At 40.6% G+C, this 19,636-nt stretch overlaps 1 protein-coding gene across 2 annotated transcripts in view; it reads right to left on the minus strand.

Annotated features, from left to right (window-relative positions):
• Positions 1 to 19,636, minus strand: part of DNAH8 (dynein axonemal heavy chain 8) — a 321,754-nt gene that overhangs the window by 72,154 nt on the left and 229,964 nt on the right. For both annotated transcript variants that reach the window (XM_047102369.1, XM_047102370.1), the window contains 5 exons: positions 18,774 to 19,026; positions 18,463 to 18,653; positions 11,821 to 11,942; positions 8,411 to 8,529; positions 6,106 to 6,308 (listed from right to left, as the gene is read on the minus strand). In XM_047102369.1, the coding sequence (XP_046958325.1) occupies positions 6,106 to 6,308; positions 8,411 to 8,529; positions 11,821 to 11,942; positions 18,463 to 18,653; positions 18,774 to 19,026 (888 nt within the window). The remainder of the gene's footprint in view (positions 1 to 6,105; positions 6,309 to 8,410; positions 8,530 to 11,820; positions 11,943 to 18,462; positions 18,654 to 18,773; positions 19,027 to 19,636) is intronic.

Consider the following 19,636-nt stretch of genomic DNA (forward strand, 5'->3'; position numbering starts at 1 on the left):
GTGGGGCTCAATATATTACCAACATTCTAATTTGTTTTTTTCACTCGTGGTTGTTAGTAGGTGTTTGTTGGTCTTTTCGAAGAAGATACTGTGTTGATTCTTTGTTGTTGCTGTATGCTCTGTTTCATTTCTTTCCACTGAAACATTTATTGTTTCCTTTTGCTTGCTTTGGGTTTAATTTACTCTTCTTTTCCTGGTGTCTTAAGGCAGAAGTTCAAGTTATTGACTTGCAAACTTTCTTCATTTTTAACATAGGTCAATAAATATTTCATAAATTTTCTGAATGGTCTGGAACAACTAGATTGATTGACATTGGAAAAGTGACGAAGCTTTGCCCTTAAGAAGAAAAGGTCCCAAAGGGCAGGGACCAGTGAGATAAGATGCAGTACAAGACCAAATTTCTAGAAAGGGTAAAGAAAGATGCCACAACATCATAAGAGGAATTCTCAAAAGAAAGATGGATGCAGAAGGTATTGTAGGAAGTGTTGCTGCAGATAATAAAGTATAATTACACTTTGGTGTTTGGGCTTTTTGTTTGTTTGTATTTGAGAGACTTTAATAAGAATTCAACTGCTTTTCCATTTCTTTCCAAAATTAGGCTTGTGTCTTTTTCCCTTTTTCGCTTTCTTTTTTTTTAAAACTTCTTATATCTAGTTAAGTAGTATATGCTCATAGTGAAAGCACTATACAGAAAGGTATAGAGAAGAAAATGAAAGTCATGAATATCCCTCCCTAGATTTTCATTCTAAACTTTTTAATATGCACCATACACAATCGCTTACCCTCATTTTAAAATTCAAAACGTCCTGAAAACTGAAAATTTTGCAGAAAATCATTTTAGTGGCAAAACTTGACCTGACTGGATATGAGGCTATTTATAGACTTTACTCCTATCTCTATGAATATTAATACTCTTATTTGCAGTATATTATATAATATATGAAATATTATCTTTCTAAAAGGTGGACTATTCTGATTTCTGAAGTATACCTGGCCCCAAGGATTTTGAATAAGGGACTGTAAGCCTAGCTATATTAAAAATTATATATATATGTATGTATGTATGTATGTATTATATATATACATACACTCACAGATGTTATTCTAAATCTCTACTTCTTAACAGCATATTGTGAGTATTTTACTGTCATTAAATATTACTGGAAAATTTTTTAATGGTACCGTAATATTCCATCATGTTGATGCATTCTTGTTCATTCAACCTCTAGCCTTTTCTATATGTGAGACATTTTCAATTTTTCAATATTATAAATAGCACTAGATTAAACATCTTTGTATATAAATTTTGATATGTATCTCTTGATATGTTCTTGGAAGGAATTCATACATATAGAATCGTCAAGACAAAGCACAAATATTTTAAAGATTTGTGATATATACATTAAAAAGGACAGCCAGTGTCTCCAGCTAAAATGGAAGGCTGTTGTTCCCAGCCCACACGTCCATCCTCATTTGTGCTAATGGCGCTTTGACATACAGAAGTTTCAAAACTTCATCACTCCAAACTATCCGCCTTGGTTTTAGATTCTGATATTATGATTAAGAAAATCTTAGCCACCCCAATAGTACCAATACATTCTTTTTTTTTTTTTCTTCTATAGCTTAATTAACCTAGAATTTACTTTGGAGTTTAAAGTAAGATAAAATTGTTACTTTTTTCTAAAGTTAACCGGCTAGCCCAACAATGTCTATTGACTAATCCATTTTTCCTCCATTGATGTGAAATGTGAATCTTATCATAGACTAAGCTTATTATAGATACTAGAGCCTAATCTGAGGCCTTTCATTTTGCTTTATTGATCTGTTTATCTACTCTGAGCTTCCACACTGATTAAATTATTGTCATTTGATAAAGGTTTACAAATCTAGTGGTGCTCATTCCCCATTATTCTTTTTCCTTTTCAAAGTTTTCTTGGTTATTCTTGTCCATTTATTGTTCTAGATGATCTAAGATCTTTCTACTATCCAATTAGAACAAGAAATATAGTTGGAATTTCAATTAGACTTTCCTTCAATTTATAGATTAATTTAGCAACTATTGACATCTTTACAATATTGAATCTTTACACTGGGAATGTAGTTTGACTCTCCATTTATTCTATCCTACTGTTATGCCTCTAAGAAAGTTTTATAGTTTTCTTCTAATAGGTATTTTAAAAATTATTCCCCAGTTTTATTTTTATTGCTATAGTGAATGGGATTTTTTACATTTTATTTTACAAGATTGTTCCATTGATTTCTTTAATATATTTATTTTGTGATCAGCCACCTTACCAAACTGTCCCGTTAAATCTAATAGTTCTTCAGTTGATTCATTTGTGTTTCTAGTTAGACAATTACACTGCCTGAGAGTAATGATGATTTTTGTCCCTCCTTTCCAATAGTTATATCTTTTATTTATGATTCTTACAATACATTAGCTATATCTTCCACAATAGTGCTCAATAATAGTGGTGATAGCAGACATCTTTATCTTATTCTTGACTTTAATGTGTCTAGTTGTTTACCAGTAAGTAAAATGTTGATGTCTGAAGTTCATATTCATTATCATATTAATAAAATGTTATATGTATCAACTTCTTAAAAGTCAAATACAAATGTTTAATTTTTATAAAAAGGCTTTTCAGCACCTATCAAGGTAATAATATGATAGCCTAAGGAAGAGTCTTTTACTTTTTGTTGTGATGAGAATTCTTAATACTATATCTTTCTTATACCCACCCAAGCATTCCTTCTTGGTCAAGGAAAATTACTATTGTTTTGTACGTTATTTTTTTTAGTGACACAATGAATTCTTTTTGTTTGCATTTCAGTTAAGATCTTTACATTTACATTGACAGGCAGCGTCAATCTGTAGTTTTCTTTCTTTTATGAAGTTATTACTATCTTGTCTGTTTCTATCAGGATAATGCTATTCCCTCAAAATAAAGAGGAAAATGTATCATCTTTTCCTATGTTCTGAAATGGAATAAAGTATGTGAAAGTTTTAGAAGATTTACTAAAAAAAACCAAGCCTAGAGCCTCTGCTCAGGTCATAACGTAAAAACTTCTCATTTTTCTCATCTTGATTATTGGTGTATTCAGGTTTTTTTTTTATAAATTTGTATTTTTCTACAAACTTGTCCATTTTAATGATATTTTTAAGTTTATTACCATAACTATGCACTGTTCTCTTGTTATTTAAATTTTTTCATCTGTATGTGTTTTTATGCCCATTTCCTCATTCCTACTTTAGTATATTTGTGGGTTTGTATTTTACTTGTTCTCTTTCACTTGTGTTTGGATTCTATCTTCAAACCCATCCATCCTCTTTCTCTGTTATCCGGGCTCTGGTAGGGTTCTCATGCTAAAGACACCTGTCTTCTCTCTTGCCCAGGCACACAGTGTTTCTGGGCAGAATTTGTCTGCTCCAAATCTCTCACTGCAGAGTCTGACAGGCACTTGACAATATCCATAGTGAGAAGATTTTCTTTTCTTACAAAAATGTATTTGATTTGGTCCCACTCCTCAAGTTGCTGTCTGGTAACTGGTTAATTTATCCAATGAAGGCAGTGAAAGGGAATGAAAGAACAGACCACTGCAGTGGGATTTGGAAGCCCTGAGATAAGGCCTGAATTGAGTCTGTCCCCAGCCAGCTGTATGGCCCAATCTCTAGACTTTAGTTTCCCCAGCTGTAAAATAAGGTAGTTGGATTTCAAGATTTCCAGCCTATTCACCTTGAGTATCCTATGATTGTCTAGTATCCAGTTATCCAAATAAAATCTTTCTAGTTGAGACTAGATTACTATGTTATTCTGTACATATTATAGTTTCATTTTCACAGATATTTGGGGGATAGTAAATAGCATGAGACTTTCTAGCATTCTCAAAACTTATTCATCAAAGAGTTCTGTATAAAATTCATTGGGTCCTGGAAGACTGGCAAGTTGCCATAAATACCAGAGCAAAACAGCCTACCTTTAAGGTGGTTAGTAATACTTAACCATGGATAGTTGCCATTACAACTGGAAGCTCTTTACATGGAGTTTCAGGATCAAAATCAAATGTACTCTGTTTTAGTATCCTAACAAAGCAACCAACAGAAGCTTGAACAATTGTTGGAAAAACTTAAGTCATGGCAAGAAATGGAAATCACCAAATTGCCAAGCAAAGTAGTATGATAACATGTAATAACAGTAAAGGTGATAGCACAGTTCCAGCTAAATTTATTTAATGTCATGGTTATAATTTCTCCCAAAAGAAACCCTGAATTTCTTAATTCTGTTTTAAACTCTGGTCCTAGACAATAGCATTATTTTGAGGTCATTTGAAATGGTAATTCTAGTTGGAAACATGCCCATCTTCTAGGAACAATATCCCCTTCTAAGAAATGCCCCCACTCTAGCCCCACACATGTGCTTCCTGCTATGAATCCATCACCAGAGCAATATGCATTGATTGGCCCAGAAAGGAACATGTGACCAAAGCAAAACCAATGAATTTCTTCCCTTGCTATTTGGACCTGGGGCCAAGAGAGTAAGGGGAATTTCCCTGGGAATGCTGAACTTACTAAACATATAAGCAGTGAAGCTCACAAACCACCAGAGACCAAGAATTCTGCCACATAAAGATTGGTGCATAGTAAGACAGGAAAAAGGAACCCATAAGCAGAGAGAAGTGGGGCATCTGGACAAAACAACTGGACAAATATCCATAAAGGAATACATCTGAGGGAGATTTGGAAGCTACAAGGCTGCAAGAGAGGCATCACTCTTAGACCAATGAAGATGACTGGCATGTTGCCATAAATACCAGAGCAACACAGCCTACCTTTAAGGTGGTTAGTAAAACTTAACCATGAATAGTTGCCATTACAACTGGAAGCTCTTTACATTGAGTATCAGTGTTCAGACTGAAGAAAGTGACCATTAAAACATGGATCAATATAGAGTATAGAAGGGTATGGTGACAGTGAACAGAGAAAAGTCAAGATGAGAAAACAGAGAGTGACCATAGACCATGATACCTTAAGCTAATGGTTTGCAGTAATTTTTTAGTGCAGGACACATGGCATGGTGAATACTTGGAGAAGACTAAATTGATTTTATATCACATTATGTTAACTTACTAATAAACTCAATGTAAGTTTTGTTTCACAGGGTAGGTTTGGTTATGCATAATCAATCACCTTTATAATCTTTATAAAGACATAAATGAATTAACCCAATAAGGGATAGTTCCAGAGATCTGAACCTGAAAGATACCAAATGGCAATGCCAACAATATTCAGATTTCCAGACCATGAGGAGCAGATGAACAGCCCTCCTACAAACAGCCATTCTATAAAAAGATGGCTCGATCTTCCCATACAGGTCCCTGTCCTTTGGTCGTGCTGACTCAGTCACTGCTCTCACCACTTATGTGTTTCTAATTCCTTGCCCTGCCTCCTCCCCCTGGAGCAACTTACCTTGTATCTCCCACCATCCCACCTACTAAAATCTCAACTCCTTTTTAGATCCTACTCAAAATACCATCACTGTGATGCTTTCCCTTTACCCCTTGCAGCCCGAGTAGCTCTGGATCTTGTAATCAGGCGTGTCTATGCCTCAGTTCCAGCAGTTGCCACAATTACGTGTTTATGTATCTGTCTTTCCCAGCTATTTTGTGTTCGTCTCCGCGCTTCTTGAATCTAGCGTGCTGCCTGTACTAAAGAGTTATTGAAAGAAACTATGAATGAATAAATCCCAAATTACTGTGTGTTATAATAATGGTTATAGTTTTTCAATTTCTGACAAAATAGATTTTTTTGTAATTTTATACAGACAGGGCAATGCCTCTGTATGTTCATTCTTCCTAGTCTGCTATCCATGTAGTATGGACATCTGCTTACTACTTAAAAAAAATATATATATTTTTATGTCATTATTATACTATATTATAATAATTATATAATTATAATATATATAATATTAGATATAATTAGATATAATTATATAATTATTATATACAATATATATAATAAGAATCAGTTATGAAATTATAAGAGGCAATGTTTGAGGCAAAAATACAGAGGTTTTACTAAACTGAATAAATGTCTGATCATACCCAGCTTCAGTTTCTTGGCCAATGCATCAATTTGAATTGTGGGATCAGATCCCATGGACAGGAAACATATCAAAGGTGTCCTGGTATCACTTTCTTCCCAAGTTTTCTCCAGGTTTAGGATAACTGGTTCTGTGTACTTGTCCTCCAAAGAATCTGCAATGTACTTTCTTGCTTGAAAAACAGTACGGTCTGGGCACCAAGACCTAGAAATGAATACAAGTTATAAGAAAAAATTCAGTGTGTTCATTTTTCATTCTATTTAATTCTAAGCATCTAAAAAACGTAATTAACTAGAAAAGGACAAAAAGCTAATTCCCAGATCTGCAGATCTGTGTAAGAAGGATGGGAAGGTTTCCCATCCCTGAATGAATACAAATTTAATCATGTGGTTTTGGTGCGAGGCACTGGGAAAAAATAGGCCAGAGCGGGTAAAAACATGGTCTGTTGTTAACCCAGAAGAACCCTTAGAAGCCAGTTGATCCAAATGTCTCATTTTCAGAAGACATACCAACTACACTGAAGCTTTAATTAGTTTTTTTAAAGCTTATTTTTAATGTTTATTTTTGCAAGAGAGAGCACGTGCGTGAGCAGAGGTGGGGCAGAGAGAGAGGACAGGGGATCCGAAGCAGGCTCTGCACTGACAGCAGGAAGCCCAACACAGGGCTCGAACTCATGAACGATGAGATCATAACCCAAGCAGAAGTCTGATGCTCAACTGACTGAGCCACCCGGGTGCCCCTAATTAGTTATGTTTTTTTTAATCACATCAATGATTATCTCTGGTCACTGAGGCTATCTGCTTCAGGTAAGCAATTCCTTATTCAAACTCATAGGCAGGACCACATCTATTCTTTGATAAATATTTATCTTGTGCCCACTGCATCAGGCCCCACTTTAGGTGCTGGGGCTCAGCAGGGACACAAGGGGAGGTGTCCTCCACCAGCTCCCGAAGACAATAGGGGCCAACCCGCTGCACACTGTGAAGCTCTGCAGTGTTCAAGGGGAGAATTAAAGTGTCAAAGTTGTCAAAAGTAGGTTGATCAGCAAGCACTTATTTAATACCATCTGTGTCGCCTGCACTGTAGTCGGTTCTATACACAGCAACACATCAAAGAAATATCATTTACTACTTGATATTTTGGATCACAGACAAGCTCTACAGATTCTTATTTACTAGTAGACTACACTACTCGTTTGGCACAGATTCACTTTTTAAAGGATGGACAAAAGATAGACACATCTATTCCTATAAAAACAAGTAGCCCTGGGGCGCCTGGGTGGCCCAGTCAGTTAAGCATCTGCCTCTTGACTTCAGCTCAGGTCACGATCTCATGGTTTGTGTGTTCAAGCCCCACATCGGGCTCCATGCTGACAGCATGGAGCCTGCTTGGGATTTTCTCTCTCCCTCTCTCTCTCTGCCCCTCCCCTGCTTGTGCTCTCTCTCTCAAAATAAATAAACTTTAAAAAAAAAGTAGTCCTTTCATACTCCGTACATCACGAGGTCACCACTGCTGACCATTCTGATTACTCTCAAAGAGTGGACAATATCCAGGAAACAAGTTTTTCTAAGAAATTCAAGCTCAGGTGTATATTATTAGGGAAAACCAAAACCACTCCAAAATAATCCTACATCTTTTTGTTGCTCTTTTGGTGGCCCCATCTCCCCACCTCCACCCTCCTGCTTTGCTCACAAATCACACACACACACACACACACACACACACACACACACACACACACCTTCCCATAGCCTTCTCCAGTAGCCTTCTTTGAGCTACTGGATATTTAGAAAACATGAAAAGAAGGAAAAGAAAGGAAAAGAAAGGAGAAAAGAAAAGAAAAGAAAAGGAAAGAAATGAATTTTCTTCCTTCACATCATATTTTAATAGCCAAAACAACATTTATACATTTCAATAGGCAATTCCTGTTTTTTTCCTCAAATAAAATTTAATTTCAGCTTGTAGACTAATTGCCTTGTAACTTTGTGAGGATTATTTTTTTTATCAAGTAAATTCAACAATAAGTGATTCACTCAGTGGCAAATGATGAACAGAGGGAATAATAAAGGCATATTTTTCATGTGTCTTCTGCTAAAAGCACTATCACTAATACATTCCCTGCCACCACCACCATTTTATTTGCTTGTCAAGGAACTAAGGAATTGCCATCCCAAACCGCAATATGGAAGCACACACATTTCTTAGAATACCCACTGGGACATAGTGAAGTAAACTCACTGAGGTAACATCTGTAATTTGACAATCTGATGAGTGATCCTTCTAAGTCTAATAATACATATGCTCACCTGATAAGTAAAAGTTTGCGGCAGGTATCCAGTGAATCGTTATATCCATCAGGGATAATTTCCTCCTCTGGAGCATCTTTATCAAACCAGCTTTTCCATCCCTTCTCATTACGAGATATCTAAAATAAATAAGCCAATTAGCAAGCCATAGAAATATATACAATTGGAACATGCTGGAGAGGATACTGAGTAACTTTAGAGGGTCATTCTTCACAGGCAGATAATTTTTCAAGCATAACTACACAGTTTGCTTTTTTTTTTTTCAGAATCAGTGACTCAAATAATGTGGATATTACTATTCCCTTCAGTTTTTCCATTGCTTTTCTACATTTTTCACGGAAATTAAGACAGTGTATCAATTACACTAAATGATCAGGGAGGAAAAAAACATAGACGGGGGTTTACAAACAACCTGCCAATACTAATGACATTTGGGGCCAGATTATTTTAGGGGAGTAGTCCTGCACACTGTCAGAATGTTAGCAGCATCTCTAGCCTCTACTCAGCCTCATCCCCAACTCATGACAATGAAAAATGTCTCCAGACATTGTCAAATGCTCTCGGGGCGGTGGCAGGGCTGGGGGGTGGCACAAAGCTGCCCTTGGTTGAGGACCACTGATATAGACCATTCTGATAACCAAACCTCTAAATGTTGACCTCTACTTAAAATAGTGATAGATGACAGACTCTAAACTTTTCTTTTCTTAGTGATTCCCTGCCTTGAGACCCCAAGCCTAAGAACAGAGGTCTCTCCAAGAGCTGGTCTGAAATACGTGTTCTTTCAGAGGCATGGCAAGAAACGCCAATTTTCAGAGGCATTAAAAGGCACTCCTTGAAGCCCACGTACTGACAAAACTAATTACAAAAACTATAGATTGATGAGCCCGACGCTGCAACAAGCAGCCAGGATTATTTTGACCATGTTTGTAAGCATGTTTTAAAAGCCATGGTAAGAGCTACAAGCAAACGGCAAAAGCTAACAGAGCAGATACTGTGTGCCAGATCCAAGGATCGGACTGTTACCTGTATTACCCTCATTTCTCACTGAGGCACAGAGGGGTTAAATAACCACCCAAAGTCCACATCCTGCAAATAATTCATCATATAGGATACAGGCAGCATGCAAATGAACAGAACAATTGCTCTGTAATGCAGTCGTTCCAACTTTGTCCCTGGGGCACTAAAAGGAGGAGGAGGATTTCTGAACTGTTTCACAATTGCCACCTTTCTCCTGAAGATTGTTGCAGTGGCTCCTTGGAGTTGACTGCTCCCAAAGAATCTGCCCTGCACACTTGGCGCCCCACCCTACTGCACGGGTACCTGGGTGCTGCCCGCTTCGTCCCCTGCAGCCCTCCTCCACAACTGCAGCTAGAGAGGAGGCGCGAGAAGAGAGAGGGTGTCCGTTCCCAGCTTACTGACCTGGCGGGCATCTGCTAATTTTGACTCTACCCAATGGAGCTTCCAAGCAAGCCCCGTCTGTGATGGGCAATGGGATATCTTCCAGCCCCTGGCTGCTCACCTCCACTTCCCATCCCTTTTCCTGGCTCTATCAACAAAACCACTTCCAGGTGCTAAACAGTTCAGCCTGAGACGCCAAAGCAGGGCAGATGCTGTTTGAGATACTTCTATTTCTCTTCCTGACATCCATTCAGCTGGGAGACTGACCCCCTTCTCCTTCTGCCCTTTCTTGCCACAGAGACCCCAAATCGATGGCCACCTGATGTCAGCTCCTGTGAACTTCTGCAGCTTTCCTTAGGATGACCGCTCCCTCATTTCTGGCCCGTCCAATGGTGACTGGGAGAGAAATAACTCATGATGTCAGGGAAAGAGCATGAGGTCAGAGGACAGCTTTGCCATCAGTGGCTATGAGGCCTTGGGCAAGTACTTAACCCCTTTGAATCTGTTTTCTCGTCTATAAAGCGGGGCCAATAATACTTCCTTTGCATGGTTATAGCTGTTGCAAAGTACTTATTCTATAGTTAAGCAGTAGTAGCTGCCAGATTCCTCACCACAGGTAATTAAATTCTAATCAACAGAGGCAAACGAATAATGCCTATCCCAGTGTCAACCTAACCCGCCAGCAGAGGGCGCAATTGGTGAATGATTTTCATTATTTATTTATTTATTTATTTATTTATTTTTTACTCCAGTGGTGCTCTGAGGTCTCCCTTACCAGTCCCGGCCAGGCTCAGACCACCTTATTTTTTCCCAGAGTTACTTGTTTGGGCTTGAGGGACTCATGTATGGCTGTACTACAAAACAAAACTTACTGTCCATCACAGGTGGACCCAGCCATGGCTGAATAGGTAAAGAGTCTCCGTAATGTTTCAGAAATGCCACTAAACAGACACACCTAGTGTATGATGGGCAGGGTGTGTGTATGTGTGTGTGTGTGTGTGTGTGTGTGTGTGTGTAGAGGGGAGGGAATCAGTGATGACAGCATGAGGTCTCTAGTAACTTGCATTCCACCCATCACCCCAGTTGTCTATCACCAGCACCCCCCAAAAAGATGATTTTCAGCATCTGCCATTGGGAAACCACAGGCCTTGCATCAGTGATAGGTGGTTATGACCAGCAGACCCCAGAAATAAACACTGATCTTTATGCTGAGTTGCACAGCTATTCTCCAGTGAGAACTGAATTCGACAACTAATCCACAGTAACAAATTTACATTTTCAAATAAGAAAAGCAACAGGTGAGGGGTGCCTGGGTGGCTCAGTCGGTTAAGCATCCAAATTCGGCTCAGGTCATGATCTCACAGTTCATGGGTTTGAGCCCCGCATAGGGCTCTGTGCTGACAGCTTAGAGCCTGGAGCCTGCTTTGGATGCTGTGTCTCCCTCTCTCTCTGCCCCTTTCCATTTGTACTTACTTGGTCTCTGTCTCTCAAAAATGAATAATGTTAAAAAAATTTTTTTAAAGCAAAGCAAAGCAAAGCAAAGCAACAGGTGAATCAGGACATGTTCAGCATACTCACCACTTCCTTCACCACTTTATATTTTCACCGTGAAAATGATGATTTTTTTTAAAAAGGTCCCATACCTCTTAATGCGCCTCAAATTCAAATGTGTACAATTTATTTAATCAGAAGCAGCAGTAAAAATGTAAAAACATCAACAGTCTACAGTAAAGGGACCACCCACCTGTTCAGATTGTAACAACTTGAGTTAAGCAGGCTTATGAATGACCCATGCCCATCACACGGGAAGAAAAGGCAGTCACCTTCCCCTGTGACAAGGCTCCCTCTGATATTCCCCCTCCAAATTCTGCCCCAGAGAGCTTGGTGCTTTAATGCTACACTACTGCAGATAGCCCCTTGGGTGAAGGAATTGTCGCCAGGAGGCCCCAATTAAAATGGCCCCGGGTACGTTTGGGTTTACAGATGTGCACTTTCATCTAGCCCTCTGTTACCTGGTTCATAATCTCTGCAAACTGTGGAAGTTTGCTCAGCTCCACAAGATTCAGCCAGGTCATATCAAGGATCCAGCGGAACGGCTTGGGAGGGCAGGCTTTCAGATCCAGAGCTGCTCCCCCTGGGGAAGGGCATCCGTAGAAATCAGGTCAGCCTGTGCTTCATTTTTAGACACTTATATTCCAAATAACAGACACGAGACAACCATATTACAGAGAAAATGGGAAAATAATCAAGACAGAAAATGTGGCTATCTTTTTGGAGTACATTTCCTCCATGTCTTAGTGTTTTCTTTTCTGATTTAAACCATCTTACAAAACACAGATGGCAACTTCTTGTCATTTCTCCCTGCACAGAATTTTTCTCAGGTGGTTGCAGTTGTTGGGGGTTTTATCATGGTTTTTTTTTTTTTTTTAACAATCAATTTAATGACATTTACAACTTTGACTAGCTTGATCTTTTTTTTTAATTTTTTTAAATGTTTATTTCTTTTTGACAGAGAGAGAGACAGAGCATGAGTGGGGGAGGGGCAGAGAGAGAGGGAGGCACAGAATCCAAAGCAGGCTCCAGGCTCTGAGCTGTCAGCACAGAGCCCGACGCGGGGCTCGAACTCACAGACCGCGAGATCATGACCTGAGCCGAAGTCGGACACTCAAACCGACTGAGTCACCAAGGCGCCCCTAGCTTGATCTTTTCATGTGTGGTTTCAAAAGTCACTCTTAGTCCTCACTCCTCCAGAAGTTTGATACTCAATGTTATTTTTTTACCAGGTCAAAAAGATGGATAGATGGAGGGCAGGAGGGATGTAAGACTTCTGTGGGTTTTTAAAGGAGTAACTCATGTTCAGATCATTTATTCATTCATTTATGCAACAAATATTTGCTGAACATCCTTTATGTATCAGTATATGCCAGGCGCTGGGGATAAAGCAGAGAAAACCACACAAGACCCCTGCTTTTTAGCAGTCTGGTGGAGAGAATGAATTACACCATTGGATCCTGTTTTGAAGCCAATCACAAATCAAAAGAGCATCCTCAATGTGACAATCTTCCACCAAGACACATAATTATATTTACAATTTCAAAAAAAGTCCTCAACTGCATGTCTCTAGTAACATTTTATCATAATAACGCCAGCTATGCTGTTTAATTCGGATGTATGCAAAACAGTGATTCTGAACTTTTAAATCCTATTATCCTTCAGAAGAACTCATCAAATGCCTTCCACTTCCCCTATGACCTCTGGGCAAAAGAGGGGGTAGAGGGGACAGTGGGGGGGGGGCATCTGCTCTCCCACTAGCACCTTCCTGAGAAGATGAATGAGCTGAAGTATTCTGCTCCTATAAATCCCTTTGCCCCCCTCTGGGTCAGCAGCTCTGAGCTCCAAAACGCCATTAGAACGGGTAAACCTTCCTCTGCCACCCGGGGAAAGAGAAAGCCGTCCTCTAGCACCATTTCTGCTAGTACTGAGTTTACTGCAGGAGAAGCAACTGTTAGAGAGCATCACCTGCAGACTCAAGGGACTCTGCTTCTCTATCTTAGAGACCAACACATTTTCTTCTTGGTTCTTTCCAAAAAAAAGTTTTCAAAGACATCAGGAGAAGACATTTAGGCCACAACGAGTCTTTTCAAACATCTTGGCGTACCTCCCCTAACCCACAACAATCACAGCCCATCCTGCTCCCCAAGATATCCTGGCTCTCTGTTCCACTTGCTAGCTGCATAAACACAGAGACAAAGAACTCAATTTCTCTCCGATCCCCTCTTCTGTCAAACGGGTGTAATGATATAGAATCCACCAGATTGGTTGCTGTGAAGATTAAGTAAATTAATGTATGTAGAAAGCTTAGAAGAGTCTTGGCCCATAGTAAGAGCAACATTAGTTGTTAACATAGTAAACATTAATTCTCTGTTTTGGAAGGCTTGGAAGGCTCGGGTCCAATCCAACCTGGAAGACAAGAGCAGAGACTCCCTAAGGTGTCTTTGTGTCCGTGGTTTATGACAAAAGAAAGAAGGGACCTTTCTAAAATAACCAGGCGGGGAAAATAGTTATATCAATTACTCTGTAACAAAGGATTGTCCCTGGCATCTATTTCATTTTTCAAAGTACTCTGACATTCTCAGTTGAAGAAGAAAGTCAAAGGCACCTCTCAAATACTGCAGAAACCAAGTAGGAATTGACACAAAGGGACAGTCATTCCTGGGGAGTCAAATATTTCTGCTACAATAAATAAGTCTTCTTTCCCTCTTAAGTATGGAGTTAAAAATTATATATATATATATAAGATCTAAGGGCTCTATTTGTTAACTCTGTAAAGAATATTGAAAACAAAATCATATATCATTTTTATGAAAATAATTTGGTTAAAATGTAAGACAGCTCAAAAGTGATACAAACTTTATAATAAACCAATTTTGTCTTAAAAAAAAAAACTCTTTTACTGCTGAGCTGATTGTACTTCTGTCAACCAAACTGTCATACAATCCAAATTAATCTTTTTAAAGCACTGCTCTGCTCATGCTACTTTCCTGCTCGTAAAACATTCGAAGGCTCCCTATTAGCCAACTAAATTAAATCCGAACTCTTCTCACCGGCTCTCCTGGCCCTGTGCAATCAGGCTCTCCCTGACTCTCCAGTTTTATGAAATGGGGTCATAGATGTGCTCTCACCACAGCCCAGATGTGCAGCCTTTTTAAATTTTTTAGTCACCACTCTAACCCTCCTCACAAATCCCCTCCTCACTGTGTCTTTCAGTCTCCTCTGATTTACACCCTTTCTGCAAAAGATCCAGTCTCCTTCACAGCTCTGGTTTGGCTGGGTGGGTGAGGGGAGAGACTGGTGGGTTGGGATTGTATCTTGATGGGGAGGGTCCCTCAGATCCACATGCTGCCCTCCATCTCTGTCACATGCTGAGGTCCCTGCAGTGCATCCTCTGAGCTATGACAAATCCTGACTGACCTATGGGGACATTGGGCTGCTATCCACAGAGACTGGTCCTTTGTGTCCAGTTACAAAGCTCACCTGCCCTGCAGCTTCTTGGCCTGAACCCCAGGTCTTTGCTGCACACCAGCCTTCTCAAGAGTCCATGCCCATCCGTGCCCAGGCTCCTGCTTGCCAAACATCAGGTGCATCCATCTAGCCACTCCCCTCCACCAATGCTGCCATGCACCTGTGAAGTGGGATGTGGCTCTGGGCAGAATGCAGGGGCGTCTCCTGTCTGGATGTTTCTCGAGCACCCTTCTGTACCCACCCAAGGTTCTGCCTCAGGAGCCTGGGAAGAGGTAAGGATCTTGGCACCTGACTTCCTTCTACCTCTGATTCCTTCATCCTTCCCACAACCCATTATGGCCCAACATGCCAGGTTTCCTTCTTCGGTCTAAATCCTATCTGTCTCCTTCTCAGGGGCCATGTTGACAGATGGGATTGGGGAAGGAAAGCCAGCTCACCAACAAGGAAAGATCCAAAGTACACCTCCCTTCTCACTTGTATTCCACAGTTAGAAGGCCTTCCTACATTTGGGGCCCATTTTGCTCCTGCTGCTGCCTGGATTCCTACATGCTTCAATGTCCCTCCTCCCCATGGCCCAGTGTCCCAGACACTGAGGATGTGGCCCCAAATCCAAGTGAGAGAGCTTCAAGGTGACTGAAATGAGTCAGAAGAAGCTTCTAGGTTTGGTGAATTTAGGTTCACTTTATTTAAACGTCCCAGAGACCTCAAACCTGTATGCCTGGACCCTCTGTACCACCTGCCCCACCTCTCCTGGGTGGTACTTATCACTTCCCCTCGGGGCCCCTCAGCCTCTTGCACATGGAGGTAGTGGGTGATGGTCTTTGAGCTCACATAGCTGGTCAGTGGCAAAGCCCGGCTCATTTCTCTGCTTCTTGGTCCAGCCCCCACCTTACTGTACCACACTGCCTTATACCTACACTTTAAGACATCAGCTTCTCCAGGTGCATTAGACCTGAGAAAAATACGAACCCAGTGACATATTTCAGCTTCCTTTGAACTATAGGAAATAAAAATTCAAGGAAGAAATTTCAGAGAGTCTGCGAAATTGTTTGCAAAGTTTCTACAACCATCATCTACCCTGACTCTGAGGAAGAAATTAACTAAAGTAGGGAAAGAACATGATGGAGTAATAAGAAGTAATCATTTACCGCCTGTTTGTTACAAATAGGATGTTGAGGATAGAAGCGTGTCGCATCCTACCACCTCGTAGTATGAATTTAGAAATAGTCGACGTGTTTTGTTTTGTTTTGTTTTGTTTTGTTTTGTTTTGTTTTGTTTTTCCTACACGATCACTTTCGTTCCCATGGCTTTGGCTGTTATTTCTATGCCTATCTTAACAACTTTCTGACTTCTTCTAAACTGTCTGGCCTGTCCTTTCTAACTGTCTGCTGGATATTGCAAATTCAACACGTGTGTGTAGTCACCAGAGCTGTGCAAAAACACTCAGCTTCCCCTTCCTCCAAGCACACAGGGGAAGGGCACATCCCTGCTCTCTTTGAAGTTAGTTGCGGCTGTGTGTCTCGCTTTGGCTAATGAAAGATGAGCCTTTCAGTGACATGTGTCACTTGTGGATTAACTTTTAAAAGCCAGCACACAATTTGTCTTATCCCGCTCCTCTGCCATAGTAATTATAGAAGCAATTCCTGGGTGACCATGACAGGCATGTTGGAAAGAAAACAAATGAGAATATATCTTTGTTGTGTCAAGCCACGGAAAGTTTGGGTTTGGGATTGTTTTTATGTCCACAAAACCTGGCCTATTCTGAAAGAAACTAGGTCCCCAAATCACATTCATTACTCTTCCACTCTGACACCTCTCAAACTAACCCCTCTTTCAATCAACCAGAGCAAATCTTTACATAGACCAGAAATCTTAGACTCATTTCTGACCCCTCTCTTGGCTCTTACATCTGGCCCATTGCCATTTTACTTCCACGATCTCTCATGTGTGCTTCTGCCTTTATATTCCCATTGTCTTGGGGTGCCTGGGTGGCTCAGTTGGTTAAGCATCCTACTTCCGCTCAGGTCATGATCTCGCAGTTCGTGAGTTCTGTGCTGACAGCTCAGAGCCTGGAGCCTGTTTCAGATTCTGTGTCTCCTTCTCTCTCTATCCCTTCCCCACTCACACTCTGTCTCTGAACAAACAAACAAACAAACAAACAAACATTATATTCCCATTGTCTTTACCCTGGGCTGACCATGTAGTACCTGTGGCTGGGAAGAGTATAATAAACTCCTTGAACCTCTTTTCTCTAACCCCATACATGTCTACTGGAGTCATCTTCTTAAAAGATGATAAGAGGTTCCTGAGGGACCACATCACCACCTTACACAACTCCTTGTTTCTCACCAGATCAAGAAAATCCTTCCTCTAGCACTCAAGGCTCACCATTTACACGCCCCACTCATTCATTCCTTTTCTTGTGCTGTTCTGTTTCAGCGTGGAATGGATCTTTCACTTCTACTTATCCTTCAGAGTCCTTTTTAAATGCCACTTTCTTCTTTTTGTGGGGAGAAGGGCAGACAGAAAATGATTTATTAAACTTTATACAAAGAGAAAAAAACCATAAGAAATAGAATGGTACATTTTTTCCCATGTATCAACTAATCTGAAAAATTCATGGCTTAATCTGCAACAGTATATTTTCCAAAGAGTTCTTACTGACCTCACCAACCATATGTCTCTCCTTTCTTTTAGACCTAACACTTTGTTTTTAGCTCTCTCTTTTTTTCAGAGTTTATTTTTATTTATTTTGAGAGAGAGAGAGAGAGAGAGAGCAAGCAGTGGAGGAGCAGAGAGAGAGGGAGACAGAATCCCAAGCAGGCTCTGCTCTATCAGCACACAGCCTGAGGTGGGGCCCAAACTCAGGTACCATGAGATCATGACCCGAGCCGAAGTCAAGAGTCAGATACTTAACTGATTGAGCCACTCAGGTGTCCCTTAGCTTTCTTCTAACATTTAGGTTATTCTGCCTTGTTTGGCAAAAAAAAAAAAATTTAATTATCTATATTCCCCTTATGAGACTGTTATTTCTTTTGAAGCAATGTCTGGTTTATCCTTCTATCCCAACACTAGCATGGTGGATTTGCATAGGATATGCTCAATAAACACTTGTTTAACTGAATTGAATGAAAATAGCATTCTTTTATCTTCTTAATGATACTTTTAACATGGAGATAGGCGACAAATAGGATTAACTTCCAATATGAAGTGCAAGTGTGCCTTTTTCACAATCTTAGAAATCACTATATCCCTTGCTCAAGTAATTGGTCTCTTGCAATAGAACATTCAACACCTGCCTTACTTTTTCTTCCCTTTGGCATTCGGGTTTCCTAATCATGAGCAGCAAGGATCAAACTTAAGGTAATTATATAACAAACAACAACAACAACAACAACAACAACAACAAAAAATCACAGAGTTCACACACACCTGAAATAAATCATCTTGAGTAACCAGAGCAAAATGAATGGAAATCAGAAAAGACAAAAGAGGTGTCAATCAATAAAGAACTTCGCTTTCACGGGAACGTAATATCCCCACTGTGCTATAAAAATGGGTCTACAGCACATCAAAGAGCGTAGCAGAAGCAGTCTCCTCTACATACCGCATCCATACTCCAAGCCCTTCACCTTTAATGAGAGCCTGAAACTCTCTGTGCTTCACTGTTCCTCTCTGAAGATCGATCTTCAAGGTCATCAGGAGTACAAAGAGGAATTTGTGGTTTTCGTACAGGCCTCTGACAGAGTATGTAAAAACCTCGTACGTCAGATACTCAATGATATTCGTAATCCTCTTTTGAGGTAGTGGAGACTTCTCAGATCTGCAATGCATTTGAAAAGTCAAAGAAGTAAAAAGCCACTCCGAAGACAGTAGGAACACAAACAGAAATTTTAAGTGACCCTGCGTGGGGGAAGGGAGGGAATTTTAAGTTACTCCCCACCTGGCCATGGACTGGTCAAATAACTTCAAGAACTGGGCCAGCGAGGTCTGGTACATGATGTTGACCATGCTCATCTCTGTGATGAGAAAGTAGAGGATGCTCCCACGGGTGGCTGCAGGCCGGAACTCCTCCTGAGCCGTGTTAATTTTGATCTCCGTTTCTGCGGCCACGTGCAGCTTTTCACTTACTTCAGATGCTGTCTGCTTGGTGGTTCGGAGGACACCGATGAGAGATTCGTCGTCTACCAAGGAACCTAAAAGCCAAACAGGGAAGGTAGAAGGCAAGATGGGGGAAGCCACAAAGGAGATGCGTCACTTCCGAAATCGCCCTGTCCATTTCCAAGTCTCCGTCTTCAAAGCCCGCAAGGGAGAAGGGCAGATGTTAACACACCAAAAGGCTTCCAGCCCAACTGTCCTCTGATGCCTAAATCCGTCTAAACATTCCTGGGGACGGGTTGTCCCCCATGCTGCCTGAACACCCGCAAAAGGTGATTCACAAGGCAGCCCCCATGACTGGCCTGCGAGTGTCTGAAGACCAAAATCAGGCTCCATGTACCCCCAGCGGTTTCAGCCGTGCCTTATGTGACACAGCTTTCCCCTCCATTATCACCTCCATGGTCCCCCTCAAAGTGTCATGAGCTCGTCCACCCAGTTTGAGTTATGGTGGGAGCCCATCCCATGTTCCACGCCAGCTTGCAGTGGAATGGTACCCTCTTTAGTCCAGCTTTAGTAGATCAGTCCTTGCCGCTGAGAACACTGGTCCCTCCATGTCTCCAACAAGAGGAAACTGGGGGATAGTGGAAGTGTCCCGCCAGGAACAAAAATCCTCATTTTATTTTTAGTTTCACCTTTCATGATCATTTT

The sequence above is a fragment of the Lynx rufus genome, unplaced genomic scaffold, assembly GCF_022079265.1.
Source record: "Lynx rufus isolate CCGP_SWC_20201006 ecotype Redwood Valley unplaced genomic scaffold, mLynRuf1.p SCAF_6, whole genome shotgun sequence".
Classification (NCBI taxonomy): Eukaryota; Metazoa; Chordata; class Mammalia; order Carnivora; family Felidae; genus Lynx; species Lynx rufus.